The 18,108-nt window shown below is 37.5% G+C and overlaps 1 protein-coding gene across 2 annotated transcripts in view; it reads left to right on the plus strand.

The window, feature by feature from the left end:
* VPS50 (VPS50 subunit of EARP/GARPII complex) overlaps positions 1–18,108 on the plus strand; it is a 184,313-nt gene that overhangs the window by 44,973 nt on the left and 121,232 nt on the right. For both annotated transcript variants that reach the window (XM_032785379.2, XM_032785380.2), the window contains exons 10-13: positions 1,517–1,559; positions 3,895–3,993; positions 6,363–6,503; positions 15,693–15,828. In XM_032785379.2, the coding sequence (XP_032641270.1) occupies positions 1,517–1,559; positions 3,895–3,993; positions 6,363–6,503; positions 15,693–15,828 (419 nt within the window). The remainder of the gene's footprint in view (positions 1–1,516; positions 1,560–3,894; positions 3,994–6,362; positions 6,504–15,692; positions 15,829–18,108) is intronic.

Consider the following 18,108-nt stretch of genomic DNA (forward strand, 5'->3'; position numbering starts at 1 on the left):
TGCTGTCCAGAGCGGTCACAGTGGTGCACTGTGGGATAATGCCCGGAGGCCAATATGGTCGATTTGCGGCCACACTAACCCTAATCCGATATGGTAATACCGATTTTAGCGCTACTCCTCTCGTTGAGGAGGAGTACAGAAACTGATTTAAAGAGCCCTTTATATCGATATAAAGGGCCTTGTAGTGTGGACGGGTACAGCGTTAAATCGGTTTAATGCTGCTAAAATCGGTTTAAACACATAGTGTAGACCAGGCCTAAGATGTCCATCTGTGTTTCTCTCTCTGTTCGATTGGCTATACTGATTGCAGCTTGCTGAACTTTCTGGATGGAATATTGCACTGGAGGTGACTTGCCTAAAAAAATTAAATTTTCTGATAGGTGCCTTTAGGGGGAACCCCATTAAGCAAGCTTTTACCAACCTGGCTGAAATATAGCTGCTATACATTGGCCACTCATGAGATGACAATGGATGTTTGTTCATTGTCCACAGTCAGGAGGAGATTGCTCACCAGCTCAACTAAAACTGTTTCCAGGGCACACCATATTCAAATGGAAACCCTTCTTATTGCTGTACAAATCCCCTCAAGTTAGAGAACAGCGTTGTTCATGTGGAGAACAATTTTTTTCTTGTAAAAAGATATTCCTCTGCATATGTCACTTTCTAAGATGCCCTATCCTTAATTAAGTCTTTCAACATAACTTAACTTATTTTACCTTTGTAGTATTTTTAAATCAGAAATAATTTACTCTTAGCTTTAAATTTTTCATGCTTAGTCTTTGCCAAAGATGAATTTTGTTAAATGTTGTTAGTGCTTTTAAATAGTTAGCAATTTGCATGTTATAAATGTTGGGTGTAGGGAATAGATAGGAATAGTTGACTTATACTTTCTCAACCTACAGTAAAAGTTCTATGCATATCGAAAGTATGCATGTCCAAATGCATCTGTCTTCCTACTAACCTTTATATATCAGCATCTTCAGGCCCTGATCCTCTGCAATTTGATCTGTGCTCAGGAATTTCTGTGCCCGTTAATTTCACTGGGACTCTTTGTAGGTGCAGGGGTTCACTTTTGCAGATCAGATTGCAGGATTCAGCACTGTTTGCCCATTAACTCCTGAAAGCAGAGGTGGTGGTGTGTGTGTCCCCTCTGCATCTGGCACAATGGAGTCCTGATCCTGACTGGAGACTCTGTATACTATTGCAGTATAAATGTGCTACAATAATAGCACTATTTTTTCATTGCAAGTGCAAATACTAACGGATGTGAACTGGATAAGCCAATGGAGTGTGTCTTCCATCATAACTATGGTGTTACTAGTGTAATTGCACTAAACTTTGCACTCTATTTAATGGCAGATGAATGGTTTTAGGAGGATAGCATGGATTATAATAGTGGCATGATGTTACACAGACATACACTTTTTAGAACAGCGATCTTGCTGTGAAACATTGCTGAGAGTTACGAGTTCGGTTTTAAACACAATGTAATACCAGCATTTTATTTTCTTGCTAGTGAATTGAATTCAAAACTGCAAGACACTTTGGAACAAATAGAGGTAAGAACTAGTGTTTGGATTTTTATAAAATGTGAATTTTTTTACATTTTGATGTTTATTGTGACTTTCTAATTCAAATATTTTGATGTTAGCAGTTATTGTACATAAGAATTACTTTAAAATGTTGTCTCTCTCTAATACTTTAGACACTGCAATTCATATGGAATTGTGTGCACAGAGTTAAACTCTCAGTGGTATGATAGCTATACATATGGGCTCTATATTGAATTAAAGTTTATGCCAGCATTTAATTTTAAAGCAGTCAGAAAGGAATTAAGTTTTTTATCTGGGATACAGCATTCTATATACTTTGTGGAAAGTCAGGTTAGTGTGTTGATTAGAAGTATATGTAGTGTATTTTTTAAAAAGTTTTTCTCCTCGTGGTCCCTTTTATTTTTCACTTCTATTTAATTAAAACCTCTACTCAACTTTCCTTTTATTTTCTTCTAGTGATAGGTTTCTTCTCCATGGTCTCATTCTGTGTGGGAATGATTAAAAACCTATTTGGATTAGTGTTGCTTATATTTTTCCCTTTTAACACAGGCTAGACATATTTTGTTTTTACTCAGATTTCACATTCCCACTTCTCATTCACTGTTTCATTCCTACCTGACAAGATTCTTATTAGCAACTAACTTTTCATCTTATGTTAATCTGGCTGAACAAATTTTGAAGTAATTTGCTGAAAGGGCTGCATTCACCTCTACATCCTCCCTCACTGCTTTGTAAAGTAAATCCTGCCTTATATTAAATTCTGCTGAAGCAGCAGCGATTCACAGGTAGTTCATGATTAACATTCAAGCTCTTGATTGATCAGGATACACAAGTGAATGAAAGACAGACACTGGAATGGTTTAACTGGTCGACTGCAACTTTATTAGCTTAACAGTGGGAAGGGATGGTATGTGCTCACCCATCTCTCATTCCAGGCATTTAACTGAGTCCGGTGTGGGGTTACTAAGCTCTTACCAAATCACCAGTAACTTGGAGTGGACCTTTTCACTTACCTCTCTACACCTAGGACTCAGATAGATAGAGACGAGTACGAAGAGAGACCTTTGTCTGCAAAGATTTCAGGCTTCTCTTCCCCCTTACTGGTGCAGGGTCTACCAACGAAATCTCAGGTCTCATTTATCTGTCGGAGCTGGCTATTTTAGCTTTTATCCACATTGGACAGTGGCCACAAGTTGCAACAACCTGTACATTTCTATATTCTCTTAATATTAGATTTCTAAATCCTAGCTGTCTTTACCCCACCAGTGCTTCCACAGTGCTGGGAGGAAGGTGAAAAACCCAATATTTTGTATGTGCTCTGGTTCTTTCTGCTTTGAGGTCAGACTGGGTGATTGAATAGTAGTGCCTTCTGGTCTTTTTAAAAATAAATAAATAAATAAATCTATGAATCGTCCCCCATGCTCTGTTATTGTCCTAGTCTGTTGGCCTACTTCATTCCAGTCTCTCCTTCTGCTCCCTGTCTCAGTATTCCTCCATCCCAACACTCAGTCCCAGTTTCCTTCCCCCTTCACCAGCCTGAAAATCTCCATTCCAAGTTGTATATTCCTAGGCCTTTTGTCCCAGTTTACTCCCATCTGAACCTGGCATCCAGCTCTTGTTCCTTGCACATTTGAATCAGGCAGCTTCCTTCAGAAGGCTTTCTGGGAATCAGCAGTGGGGAGTATTGAGAGCACAGGAAAGACACACTTTAAGTTCTGGTTCCTGGCTGCAGTTGCAAAGGAGGTCCTGCTTGGTCCCAAGCTGGAGCATGCTCACTGTGGATGGAATCTTTGGAGTTTTCTGCTGCGAAGCTGTAACAAGTCTCTATGGAGCATGTGCAAATTGTGATTGATTGATTTATTTGCTTATTTTTAAGGCTTATAACTTGGCCAAATTTGGGTGGATTTTCATGGGTATGACAAAAGGCATATGCCTGACATGAAGATCTCTGCCTGCCCCTGCCAAATTACAAGTCTCTGGTCCACAATATTGGAGAATAGAGCTTTTCAAAGACGTCTCGAATCTTTTTAACATGAACAAAACAACATATTTTTCACTAGCCTTAATCTTAAACATAGCTAAGGCATTTTGGCTGAAATACTGCCAAATAATTCAGCCTGAGGCAGTCATTTGGCCTGGAAGATTTGTATCTAACAAAACAAGTTTATCAGAGTTAAAAGAATTGAAAACCTGGACTTACAATGGGAAGTGTTGGGCTACCTTAATAGATGGTGCTACCAGCCCCTGTAATACAATATGGATTATAACCTCATATTGTAATAAAACAACTCCTTGAATTCCTTTTATTGATGTTTAACATTTACTTCTTTAATTACATTAGGAACTATTAGATGTAGCCCTCTCCAAAATATGCAAGAACTTTGATATCAATCATTATACCAAGGTGCAGCAGGCTTACAGACTACTTGGAAAGACACAGGTTAGTACTTTATTTTCTTAATAAAATATGAAGACTAATGCTACCACAATATAAAGTTGGCAAGGACTTCCTTGGAAACTTATTTATTAACAACCCTTTATCTTGTTGCATATGTGTTTATAAAGACTTTAGCAATGCTCATATTTGTTGTGATAGGTTGCATGGTAATGCGAAATGTCACTTATGGTCAATATGGAGCTGTTGTAGACATTCCATACTAGAAGTTGCAGCTGCATTTAAACCCTATTTATGTAACTGTCTTGCTGATCTAACACCTTGGATAGGATTGCAGTACTCTTTTGGTTAAGTCAAGTTTAATTAAGATATACGGTAGTTACTGGAGAATCATGATAATGGCGATCCAGTTAACTCCAGTCTGGATAGTAGAGGTTGGAGTGATTTTTATTTGATTTTTTAATTATTTATTTAATTTAATTTATTTTTTAGAGCTTGAGAAAAGTAGGAGCTAGGACTGAGGATGTTCTGGAGAGGAATCTTAGTAATAGACAAGCTTGAGGAGGAAAGTTAGGTTGAGATTTGTATTGTGGTGTTGGAGTCTCTGGGTTATCAATAAAACAGCCCTCCACGGAAGGGATAGTTTGGACACTAACTTAGGATCTCTATGTTCTGTTGAGGATGAGGTAAGGACTTAGCCCATTTCTTCCTGGTCACAAATTTGTTGATTTATCTAGCAATGTGTGAGGCCTGGTTGACCTTAGAATGCTAATTTTTTAAACAGTGCTTTCATCCATGTGGATTAGCTCATTTCAGTGTTTTGTTGTTATGGCAGCAACATAATTTTTCAAGTGTATGTAAATTGTTTTTTAGTGGTTTGGTTTTGGTCTTATTTCGTTTATTAACTTAAAGCATTTTTTAAAAGTATTAAAATACTCAAACATAAGCAGTTGTATCAGGAAAAAGATTAATTTAGCTTTCCCGTGCCGGTGGTGGTCTATACATTTTTTTAAAATGTATTTGGAAGAATTAACTCATTTATTAAATGTGAGGCTCAAAAGTAAGTATAACTCATCTATGGTTCCAAAGTGTAATGTATGATATGTTGGGAAATGTCAATAAGCAAATTAATCAAACATGCATAAATAATTAAATATGTTTTAATGAATGTGGGTAACTTGTGAGTTTTCTGATCAACTGAACGAAACAGCGAATGGTATTTTAGAACTTGCATATATTATAAAGCAGGAACTTTTTTTCTTAACTGACATTACTGGTACTGCAGTATTGACTATATTTTTATTTTAAAGATGTCTGTTCTCGACTTGTCCTGGAAAACACTTCAGTATATGCAGAGCACAAAATGAAGTCTCCCTATTTTAATTGCTGTTTATTTTGGATAACTTTGTACCAAACCTTTTTAAGGTCTTCATTTTTCATTCTATTTAGATTGTCTGATTCAAGCTAGGTTTAGCGAAAATGGTCCAATTATTTGCTTTTCTGTTTTGTATTTGGAAAGAAGCAGAATGACGTTCATATCTTACTCTCTTCCATCAGTAACTGGGGAGGAGGATAAAAGGCAACTATTAAAGTTAAACACTTAACTCTGCAGGACCAGATAACTTTCACTCAAGAGTATTAAAAGAACGGCTAAGGAGCTCTACGAACCATTAATTTTTGTGGTGTGTATGTGTGTGTGTTAACAAATCTTAGAAAACTTTGAAAGTTCCTGACGGCTGGAAAAACTAATGTTTTACCAATATTTATAAGGGGTAATGGGAAGACCCAGGAAACTATGGGGCTGTTAGCCTGATCTAGATCCCAGACAAAATCATGGAAAATCTGATAGGGGATGAAATCAGTAAAATATTAAAGGTGTTAAATATTTAATGCTACTCAGCATGATGGCATGGAAAATAGATTAAAAATAGTTTAGCTTATAAATCTTAAAAAAAAATTGTAAATGGGAAATAGTAATCAAATTGTTTTCCTTTTTTTTTTTTTTTTTTTGTTTTTCCTCCTTTCCCCCCCTCCTACCCAGTGGGATCCCACAGGGATCTGTAGTCACACCAGTGCTATTCACTATCTTTAGTTATGATCTGGAAGAAAATACAAAATTGCTGGTTAAAAACTAGATGACACAAATTGAAATGGTAAATAATGATAGGGGCTGATGGAAATTATAAGACCCACTGAGACTGCATGGTAATGTGAGCTCATTTGAACAAAACATGTTTTAACAAAGTCAAATGTTAGGTTATACATCTAGGAACAAAGAATGTAAGTTACATCTACAGTGTGGGTGAATGTGTCCTGTAAAGCAGTGACTCTGAAAAGGACATAAAGGTCTAGTAGATAACCAGATGAACTCAACCAATCAATGTAATGCTCTTCTGCTTTTCCTTCATTTTCAGACAGCGATGGACCAACTACATATGCACTTCACTCAAGCCATTCACAACACAGTGTTTCAAGTAGTTCTTGGGTATGTAGAACTGTGCGCAGGAAACTCGGACACCAAATTTCAGAAGCTACAATACAAGGACCTCTGCACAGTATGTGGTAACATAGTTATCTTACATAGTATTTGCATATAACTTTTTTCATTGCATATAACCTTTAACATGTCTTATTTTAAGATTGTGTGTGGATATTATGGTTATTAAGATGATCTTAATTTTGGCTATTACAATCACTTAATAAAATTTGCATGGAGTTACTGAGAGACTAGTCCATCAAAATCCTATGTGGGTTTGGATTAAGAAGATACTTGGTACTTTTGAGATTCAAAAGTGTGATCATACACTCAAATTAAAGTGTTAAAAAAGAGAGAGAAATTGCAGACTACAAACAGGAGATAAGCACTTCATACTGCTGCATTCAGGGCTTGATGTTGTACCCATTTAAATTAATAGTGGTATTGCCATTGACTTCATTGAGTTCAGGACCAGTCTCTCAGTTGGAATAATGCTGTAACGTAGTGCATTTCACTGAAGGCTTGATCCAAAGCTGATAGAAGTAAATGGGAATCTTTTCTCTCCTAATTTTGAATCAGGTCCATAATTCCAACAAATTAAAGACAGATCCATATATGGCTGTAATATTGAGATTCAAAAGCCTGATTAAAGGAGGTTTAACACAATGTGGTTACAGTATGTTTTCCTTCAATCAGCATGCTTACATGTGCACATGCAGTGTATTTGTGCTATGTATCTGTGCATATCTCGCTTTGGAAAAAATTAATGTCTTGACCATATGATGTAGAATTTTATTCTGTTTAAAAAACAGAATACCAATTACAAGATTTTCCTTTCCTCAGAATATTAAGTGAATGTATAAATAGCATCTATTACTGGGAATTTTCTCTAATATTTTATTAGAAAAAATGATTGTTTTAAATGCTACTTTCAATACACTTTTAGCTTGCTTCATTTGTGTTCATACTATTAAACTCTGAGGGATTTCATTACAGATGCTCCCCAATTTATGCAAGCATTCTGTTCTGGAATGCCTTGTGTAACTCTAATTTTGTGTAAGTCGGAAACGTATACCTGACAGTTACGCCAACCCTCCCCCCCCCCCCCCCCAAAAAAAAACATACATACACCCCTCCTATTTCTAGCTTATGGAACTTTTCCCATTAGTGTGGATTTGCGTAAGTTGGTTTGCTTAACTTGTGGGCTGTCTGTACTTTTTGAAAACATAGTGGAAAATTAGTGAGCTCAGGCGTGCTTCAGTACAGCCGGATGTTGCCATGAAACTGGAAATTGTGTTTCTAAATTGAAGGTACTGAAAGAAATTCGTGTATCACAGATTGAGCCCTCAAATATTCTCACACTTGACGAAATCTTGACTAACTCAAACTTCTGACCAGCTCCTTCAATCATTCTATTAAATCAAAGTATAGTAGCAAAAAGATTAAAATTCCTTTGCTGATTATTATGCTGCTCTTTCATTTCTTAGAGATGTTCTGGAGTTGCTTAGCTTCAACCAGTAAACTTCCACATTTAAGACTTTTTTTTTTTAATTTAATACGATACTCGTTGATTTCAGGCCAAAAATATATTTTGTAAAGAGCTGTACTGACCCTAAGATCTGTGGTGGTGGGAAGCTGCTTTTCAAAGCAACTTAAGAGGAGAGAAAGGGCTTATCCAGTAAAGCTCACTGCCTCCACCATCATCTAGAAGGCTGGAGTAGAGAAGTGGAAGGGACCAACGGTGGATGGCATTTCCATTATACGGATAAACTGAGGCACAATATGGTAAAAAGAATGAAGACACTACATCTCTTGCTTTGTTCACTAGACCAGCGGTTCCGTGGGTCGGGACCCCAAAGTGGGTCAGAACTCCGTTTTTAATTGGGTCTCCAAGGCTGGCATTAGACTTGCTGGGGCCCAGGGCAAAAACCTAAGCCCCACTGCCTGGGGCCAAAGCCCGAGGGCTTCAGCCTGGGATGCTGGGGCTCAAGTTACAGGCCCCCTGCCTGTAGCTGAAGGTCTTGGGTTTTTGCTTTGTTCCCCCTGCCCAGGGCAATGGGACTCGGGCTTTGCGCTCCCCCCCGTCCTCCCACCCAGGGTAGTGGAGCTTAGGGGGGCTCAGGCTTCAGTCCTCCATCCTGAGGTCGTGTAGTAATTTTTGTTGTCAGAGGGGATCGTGGTGCAGTGCAGTTTGAGACCCCCTGCACTAGACTACACTCTTTCAAGTCCACTGCTTTTTCATGTTTCATTCTTAAACTTCTGAGTTTTTTTTAAAAAAAACTTTTTGAAAACTTGTTAGCATTGCTTTTTAAAGTTAAATTCTGCTGTTTCCTCTCTCTTCTAAGGCTTTCTAAGGTCCTCTGTAGTTATTCCCTTTCTTCACTAATATTTGCAACGCTTCCTAATTTAATTGTTTGCAGGCTGTAGTAATGTGCTGGTCCAATTTCTTTCAGACTCTCAGCTAACTGTGTATTGTTGGTAGCCTCCACTCATGCTTACTATGTGGAAAGATTTGCATGTTACTGGAAATTCTCAGTTCCATGTTTTCTTAAAACAGCTTACCTTCTCTGAATTACAACATGGTTTCATATGTCATCAGCTTAATTTAATTTATTTTCTTTGTGAACAAAGCAAATAGCTGATATTTTCAAGTTATGTGGCACTTCAGAGGTTAGTGTCTGATCTCTGTATAAAGAGATTTGATGCACTGCAAAAGATGTCCCTATATTTAAGGCACAATGAATATGGCAATAATTCTCTTAAAATATGATGTGGTGTTGTTTTAAAATTCTGGAAACACATTCTTCTTTCTTGGTAAATTCTGTGTATCTCAAGGACCTAGTGCAAAGTGACAATTAAGGTGAGTGTTAGTATGATTCTGTAAAATGTTGGCTGCACAATTAGTTGGTTCATTTTTTGATTAATGAAAAATTGAAATGTATTTTTCAGTAAGACTCATTCTCAGGTTGAGAGCCAAAAGAAAACCCTCCCCCCCCCCCATTTCCACATCTGAACATGGACTTTGCACAAATCGTGAAAAAAATGACTTTGTGCTGCAATGATTGCAGAAACTTACTGAGACCAAAATGCATTGTGCAAAATGGCTTTAATTCATGCCAAAAGTCAACAAGATGATACAAATCCAACAAACAGATGACTCTCAAAATTGGGCTTCCCTTGTTCCTCCACAGGACTGACAATTCCCGAGTTACTTTCTGGATTTCAAATCTTCCCCTCTGAGTCTACTTCAATTGCTTTTTTCCCCAGGTTCTTCAAATACTTCTCTCCCAGGACTCAAGGTTTGGAGCTCCCACCTGAGAGTTAACTTTCTTTTAAGATTAAAAAAACCAAACCTTCTTGCTGTTCAGCCCTCCCCCTCCCCCCCCATAGACTTTTATGGTGTCTTCCTATTGCAGGATGGGGTCAGTGTCTAAGTCTGCCAATTGCTGGAATCAGTTCTTTGACTAGGCCCAGTTAGGTTTAAATATACACCGCTTCCTCAATATAATGCCACCCAATATAACACGATTTGGATATAATGCGGTTAAGCAGTGCTCCGGGAGGTGGGGCTGCGCATTCCGGTGAATCAAAGCAAGTTCAATATAACACGGTTTCACCTATAATGCGGTAAGATTATTTTGGCTCCCAAGGACAGCGTTATATCGAGGTAGAGGTGCAATTGCCTGTTGCAGTACCTTCTAGGAGAAGTAAGACTGAATAAAACTTTCAGGCTGGAATATTACAGCAATTCTATTTCATTCCCACTTCCTCATAAAAAGGAACCCACCACATTCAGCATTTATATCAAGGTTGCCAGGTAGTAAGTAGGCTGAGACTAAAACAAAACAGCTTTATTTGTCTGTATCTAATAGAGCTGGGACCCTGTACATTCATCACAATGTAAAATCAAGAAACTTTTCACATAACAGTAGCTAATCAGGCAGCTTAGGCAAATGAAACATTTTCAGTCATATTAAATTTTAAATCTTCCTTTTGAGTAGATTTACTGTTGTGATTTTTCTCGAAATATTTCTGATGAACCCATTTGACTCTATTTGTGTGTTGTGGAATGAAATTCAGAACATCTCCAGGGACATTTGCTTGTATAACAAAAAGTTATGCCGAATCGATAGTTTTAGGATGCTGTGATGGCGCTTGCAGATTCTTTAAAAGTATTCTTTTGACATTCTTGAATAGTGATGGTTGGAGTCCCAGATGTGAATATCCATACTTGAGAAACTTTGTTTTCTAAATTTCCTGAATTCATGTTCTATGATGTAATGGTTTTTTACCGCTAAAAAATCCTGCCTATAAAACTTCAGTGAAGCGCTTATATGGAATGCTAAAGTGTTTGTCTGTATTTTGCACTGAATCTACTATAATGTATACTACCTGTTTATTTTCTTTTCTCTGGTTCTTGGCCATGTATAGCATATTTCAAGCCAGTGTCCTTTTAACTGTCATTCAATTAACTTCCTTGCTGAGCTTGTTTGTTCTGTGGGCATGTTCTGTCCAAAGTGCTACCCATCCTTCTTTCCTGTTGATTAGCTCTTTGAGAGACGTTCTCTATATATTTAGAGGCTTTGAGAGACGTTCTCTATATATTTATTTTTGTTTCCCTGAGCCTAGTTCAAAGAAATTCAGCTGTTCATTTTACTTATCTGCCTTGTGAAAATGGATTTATTTTGGGACCTAATCAGTACTGTTATCTTCTGTCTAAGCATGCTGGCTATCTTGAAGTTGAAACATCTCCATGTAGAGATCTGAAAGATTTAAGTTTTTTTGTTCTTAGTTCACTGTGTCTCAGTATGTTTTTATATTGATTCTTGCCAACTATGCTAGAAGCACTATGGTCAGTGAATGGACCAGCATGGTTCCCCACATGCTAGGTGCTATTTATATGGATTTTATTCAATCAAAGTGGATTATGTTTCTTATAATGCATGACCACCTAGAGAATTCATTATGTCAGGAGCACATTAAACTGTCTAAAGCACTATATGAATACTGTTTGAAATAACATTATAGTTTTGAAAGATTATTTACATTCATATGGCACAAATCAATCCAAATTATTCTGTATCCCCTCACAAATGAAATGCAGCCAGTTTTGATGTGAAATATAGCTATTTTTAGCAGTGCAGACCAACTTACATAACCATTTGGGGGAGGTAATGGAGACTGACACAGCCAATTGAAATGGCAGAGTAGCTTACTGAGTTAGGCAAAATCGTAAAATGACAGAATTGTAGGGCTGGAAGGTCATCTAGTCCACCCCATGTGCTGAGGCAGGATCAAGTATACCTAGACCATCCCTGACAGGTGTTTGTGTAACCTGTTCTTAAAAAAATTTCCAACGAGGGGGATTCCACATCATCCCTTGAAAGCCTGTTTTAGAACTTAACAATCCCTTTTAGTTTCAGTTTTTCCTGCTATCTAACCTAAATTTCCCTTGCTGCATTGTAAGCTGATAACTTCTTATTCTACTGTCAGTGCATCTGGAGAACAGTCCTCTTTTATAAGAGCCATATTTGAAGACTTTAATCATGTCCACCCTCAGTCGTTTTGCCCAGTTTTTTAACCTTTAATAGGTCAGGTTTTCTAAACCTTTTATCACTTTTGTAGCTCTCTTCTGGACTTTCTCCAATTTGTCCACATCTTTCTTAAAGTGTGGTGCCCAGACCTGAACACAGTTCTCCAGCTGGGGCCTCACCAGTGCCAAGTAGATGGGACCATTACCTCCTGTCTTATAGATGACGCTCCTGGTAGTACACCCTGCAATATTAGCCTTTTTTTGCAACTGAATCACACTGTGATCCACTATAATCCCCAGATCCTTTTCAGCCATACTACCACTAGCCAGTTTTCCCCCATTTTGTAGCTGTGCATTTGATTTTTTTCTTAAGTGTAGTATGTTGCACTTGTCTTTAATTTCATCTTGTTGAATTTAGACCAATTCTCCAATTTGTCAAGATCATTTTGAATTTTAATCCTGTCACCTAAAGTGTCAGCAACCCCTCCCAGCTGGTGTCACCTGCAGATTTCATAAGCATGCTCCTAACTCTGTTATCTAGGTCATTAATGAAAATATTGATAGTACCGGACTCAGGACAAACCTCTACATGACCTTGCTTGATACGTCTCCTCAGTTTAACAATGAATGAGTTACTGCAGAGAATTCTTTCTTGGGTGCTGGCTGGTGAGTCTTGCCCACATGCTCAGGGTTTAGCTGATCGCCATATTTGGGGTCGGGAAGGAATTTTCCTCCAGGGCGGATTGGCAGAGGCCCTGGAGGTTTTTCGCCTTCCTCTGCAGCGTGGGGCATGGGTCGCTTGCTGGTGGATTCTTTGCAGCTTGAGGTCTTCAAACCACAATTTTGAGGATTTCAATAACTCAGTCATGGGTTAGGGGTTGTTATAAAAGTGGATGGGTAGGGTTCTGTGGCCTGCCTTGTGCAGGAGGTCAGACTAGATGATCATATTGGTCTCTTCTGACCTATGAGTCTATGAGTAACCCTTGATGCTCTTTGAGTATGTCCTTATAGTAATTTCACCTAGAGCACATTTTTTTTTAGTTTGCTTATGAGTGTAATGTGAAACTATGTGAAAAACCTTACTGAAATCAGGATATATATATCACATCTACAGCTTCCCCCTATCCACGAGGCTAGTAACTCTGTTAAAGAAGGAAACTAGGTTGGTTTAGCATTATTCTTGCCAAATTCATGTTGGATATTACTTAAGACATATCCTACAGGTGGTTACATATTGATGATAATTTGTTCCAATCTCTCTCCAAGTATCAAAGTCAGACCGTCTGATCTACAGATCCCTTGGTTGTCTTTGTTCCCATTTTCAAAGATATAGGTACTATGTTTCTTCTTCTCCAGTCTTTCAGGACATCAACTGTCCTCCAGGAGTTCTCAAAGATAATCACTCACGGTTCCAAGATGGCTTCAGTTAGTCCCTTATGTACCCTGGGATGAATTTGATCAGGGCCTGCCGACTTGATTATGGCTAACTCATTTAAATATTTTTAACCCATTCTTTCCCTGTATTCCTTCCCCATCATTGTTAATATTGTGTTAAGCATCTGGTAGCAATTTAATATAAATAAAATATAATACTACAAAATTTTGCTCTTAGTTTTGACAATGTATATAATGTCTATATGTTAATGAGTAATGTCAGCAGGAGTCTTTTTCTGCTATCTTAAATACAGTGGCGTATTTTCTTCGTGTTTTAAAAAGTACGGGTGCTAAAACTTAGTATTTTATGGCATTATGGTTGTTGAAGATTGTACTCACAGATGCCCAACTTATTTACACTGTACAATTCTGTTGACTTGATATGAAATCTACCCAGAATTAAAATTAGTAATAAAAAAGCTGAAAAAGACTTAATGATTAATGTGAGGTCTCAAGATACTTTCGTCAGGGACATATATTAACTCTAAAGAATGAGCCTCATGAGTATTTAATCACTGGCAGAGTGTAAGTGAATATGAATGGCCTGAGCAGTGTGTGTTACAACCAGGAATATTACTCAAGTGAGAGAGACAAGTGAACATAATTGAGTAGAAAATAAAAGTATGCTTCCATTTCAGATTATAATTCTTTCTGATAAAGTTGAGAAAAGAAAAAGGCTGAAGTATCCTCCACATATTTATATAGCTCTCCAGTTTAGTATTTGCTATCAAACCGCACTTAATTTTCAAACGATTACCCACTTTTCCTTCAAATTTCTTTTGACCACTAAGAATTCATAGTGTTAAGAAACCACAAATAATCAGCAGATAATCAAAAGATGTGAATCCCTTGGAGTGAAACTGGTGCTGAAGTTTTAGCCCTGTGTATGTAGTATTTGGTCATTTGGATAGGATTCCATTATTTTGTGTGTTTTTAAAACAGAATGGCCAAGGCCGTGACATATTGATTTTTACATGAGTGGGTACCTCATATGTTCGAAGCCTTGTACAGGCATTGAGCAAATTTCACTGAGAATTAAAAGTTAATTCTTAGGTATTGTGGGAGGCTAATAAAGGAATATAGTGACAACATAGTAGGCTTTGCAAAGTAATTATAGTGTTTGACTTTGCAGAAGTCTACTTTGGGTAAAGAAATAGCAGAAATGTATGAACTACTCACCACAACTCGATTCAGCTAATTTAAGTGTTAATTTCAGGCCGAGCTGGGAACATTAAAATATGAATGTCATAAAGCAACAGTACTCTAAAATGCAGACTCAACTGGACACATTCTTTCAGATTTTCATCAGCTCTAAGGCTTTGCCTCTGACAGCAAATGAATCAGAATGATGAGTTTAGAATATATATTGCATGATCTCTGTGCTCTCGTTGCTTGCCCTTACCAAATAGGTGTTGAATTTGAGGAGATGAATGTATTTGGTTTCTTGCTGCATAACCCCAGTTTAGAATAGGTATTGTGTTCAATTAAAGCCTTTTTATGATGTTGATAGTCGGCTCTCTAATGAAATCTTAAAGCACAAATGGCAGTCTTTGAGGGTTTTTGCTTAGCCTTCAATCTGGACAGTTTGGGCTTAGCCTTCAATCTGGACTGCACGTTTGAAATAATTTAATTACTGAGGTGTCTAGAGCCTTTAACTGAGGTAGGGGCCCCATTGTGCATTGTTGCACTGTGCAAACGCAGAGACACAAAACCTACTTTGAGGAGCTTACACTCTAAATAGACAAGGCAGGAAAAGGGTGAGAGGGGAAACAGAGGCACAGAGAGAAAGTTAATCTGTCCAGCAAGGTCACCCAGTGGACCAATGGGAGAGCCGGGGTAGAGTCTAGATCTCCAAACTCTGTCCTGTACCCTGTCCAATAGACCACACTGCCTCCCTTTTTATTCTGACTGTGCTCGAGATACAATTAGGATAAAATACATGTGAAATAAATGTTTGGCCTTGGTCCAGTTTCTAGTGAACAGCGGTCCAAATATCAAAATGAGCATCTCAACAAATTAGTCCTTGTAGAGAGCCAGTCACTGAGTGGACATTCACAGATTGATGTATTCTCCTCCAAAACGGGGATGACTGTGTAAACTTTTAATGATGCAGTTTGTATTATATCTGTTCCACTACCAATATAAGACCTAAAGCAACTCTGTCAAACACTTTTATTTGAAACTAAAACTTCACAATCCCATACTGGGTAACAAATGGAAGAACAGTTTCTTATTTTGTTTGTTCGGAAAACTGAGCCAAACTGTTAGTTTTCTCACAGACCTAACTTTTCTTTTCGGTAGCATATTACATCAGACAGCTACATTCCATGTCTTGCTGACCTCTGCAAAGCACTCTGGGAAGTCATGCTTAGTTATTATCGAACGATGGAATGGCATGAGAAACATGACCGAGATGAGGGAACTGTTTCATCTTCTGGTAAGAGATGACTTGTGAACTAATTCTCTTTTATATTTCGTTGTTTGAAAATAAACTTTAAATGTTGAAGTTATTAGTTTCTACCCAGGTACTTCTGTGGCCCTGACCTGCTAGTATCTTAAACATTGTTTGTTTCGCTTATCTCAAGTATGTGGTTACTATTGTTTACATATGTGTAACCAGACAGACAGACAAACACATGAAGAGAAACAGTAAATTGGAGAATATAAGTAATCAGATCCTTTATTAAACTATTCTTTAAAATATCCAGACCTCAACTAGAGTCGGTCACTTCTTAACTTCAATTTTTTCCTTTAACATTGTCTACTTGCATTTGGAGTCGTTATTAATCCATACTTCCGTGAGTATAGAAGGAAGTATAGAAAAAACAAATACTGCTGAATACTTGAGTGTTTTAAGCCATTTAAAGTTCTTATCGAAAAATTATTCGAAGCAGCAATAAGGGCAGCAGCTGTATCTTAGGTGAGAAACAGGCAAAGTATCAATTTCATGTTTCAGATTTCTTGGAACTATGTCAATGTGTACAACAAATTTTAAGTTTAGTGAATTGGGCTACTGGGATGTTTATTGGGGAAATAGCTTTAAAATTGAGGAATACGATTCTCTGTTAGTTTAATTTTTTTGGAATGTTTTGAAAGTGTTTCTCCTTATTACAGCCTTTGTCATCTTTCCTTAGTCTGATCTTTGCACTTCTGTGCCAACTTACACACCTGGAACTGCTACCCTAATGCCTGCAATGCTCCTTCACTTTACTTCCAGGAAATCCAAAACCTCTGCCTTAAAACCCACCTGTTCCATGGCACTATCATCTGGTCTTGAGTAGTCTGTTTTTGTGTTGTCCTAGTACACTCCTTTAGCATTCCAAGCACTTGAACCTGTATTTGTCTGGCACAGCCCTCTTATACACACAGTTGGCAGTACATAACTGGAATTGATGAGACTATCTAGATAAAAACAAACATTATCTACATTCCTCTAAGCGAAGATACTTGGATATGGCAGTAGGCATAAAGTGAAATCCTGGCGCTGTTGAAGTCAATGGCAAAAGTTCCCTTGACTTCAACTGGAGAGGATTTCACCCAAAGCCATTATATCTGCAGACCAATAGAAACAACACTTTCTCTCTCTCTCTCTCTCTGCAATAGCATTGCCAGAAATGCCTGTCAGATGTTTCTCCTTCTCTGATATAAAAAGCATGATTTGTGTAAAACAGGTAAAATATATTGTCATCCTTTAAACTGAACTGTGAAGAAATAATAAAAATGGAGGAATGAGAAACAGGAGAAAATGGACTGATCTTACCACTCTCTCTATCATTTGAAATCCACTTCTGCTCATAAACGTATAGTTCAAAGCCAGACTTACCCAGGGGATTAGATATTAAAATTAATTACATTTGCAATTGTTGAGGTTGCCTCCCTACTTCAAAGTTTAAAGCATAATAAAAGTGTTTTTTCTTCTAAGAGCCTTTAATATATTGCGTAGAGTATTTTTAAAATTAACGTGGGCTAATTTATTAAAAGTATTATTGCAAAGTAGTGTTTTCTCAGTATGACTAAATTAAAATTCAGATGTTTCTTTTGATGTGCACCTTAGGGGGGAAAGTCTTTATTAATCCCCTTTTCTGTTCCATTTTACATTATCAGTAATACTTTTAAATATTTAAAGCTTGTTCAATATTTTCAGCTTTTAAGTTATGTTTTGGAGGTGGATTCTACTGTGAACATTTTGCTGTCTTTTCTGCAGATATAATAATTCAGATATCATAAGTGTATGCCTCAGCACTGTTGTAATAGACCATTTCTTTATAATCCTTATATCATTTGTATAGTACACCATTCCCATTAGTATGGTTATTTTTGGTGCTGCTTAAAACTTTGAATTAAGCAGTGTTATATTACTGCAAAACCCATTTTAAAAGAATCGTTAGGGGTTCTTAAGACAAATTTTTTGGTGGCCTCGCAGTTTGGCCACTGACTCTTGTTGATGGCCACTCTCAGACTGTTTCCTAAAATACTTAATTAACTTTAGGAAAAACAAATAAATACGCACATATACACATCCAAATAATTGTAATTTATTTATTGCTAGCTAGTAAGTCTGTTGTGAAAAGTGATATTTACAAACATACAAACACCACATTTTACAGCAGACTTACTAAGCCTGGGACTAAGTTTAAGCCCAGGATGGAGGGTCGGGGGAGGCAGTGAGGAGTTGGAACCTGAAGCCCCATTGCTTGAGCCCGAAGCCCTGCAACTA

This window comes from Chelonoidis abingdonii, chromosome 2 (genome assembly GCF_003597395.2).
Source record: "Chelonoidis abingdonii isolate Lonesome George chromosome 2, CheloAbing_2.0, whole genome shotgun sequence".
In the NCBI taxonomy this organism is placed as follows: domain Eukaryota; kingdom Metazoa; phylum Chordata; order Testudines; family Testudinidae; genus Chelonoidis; species Chelonoidis abingdonii.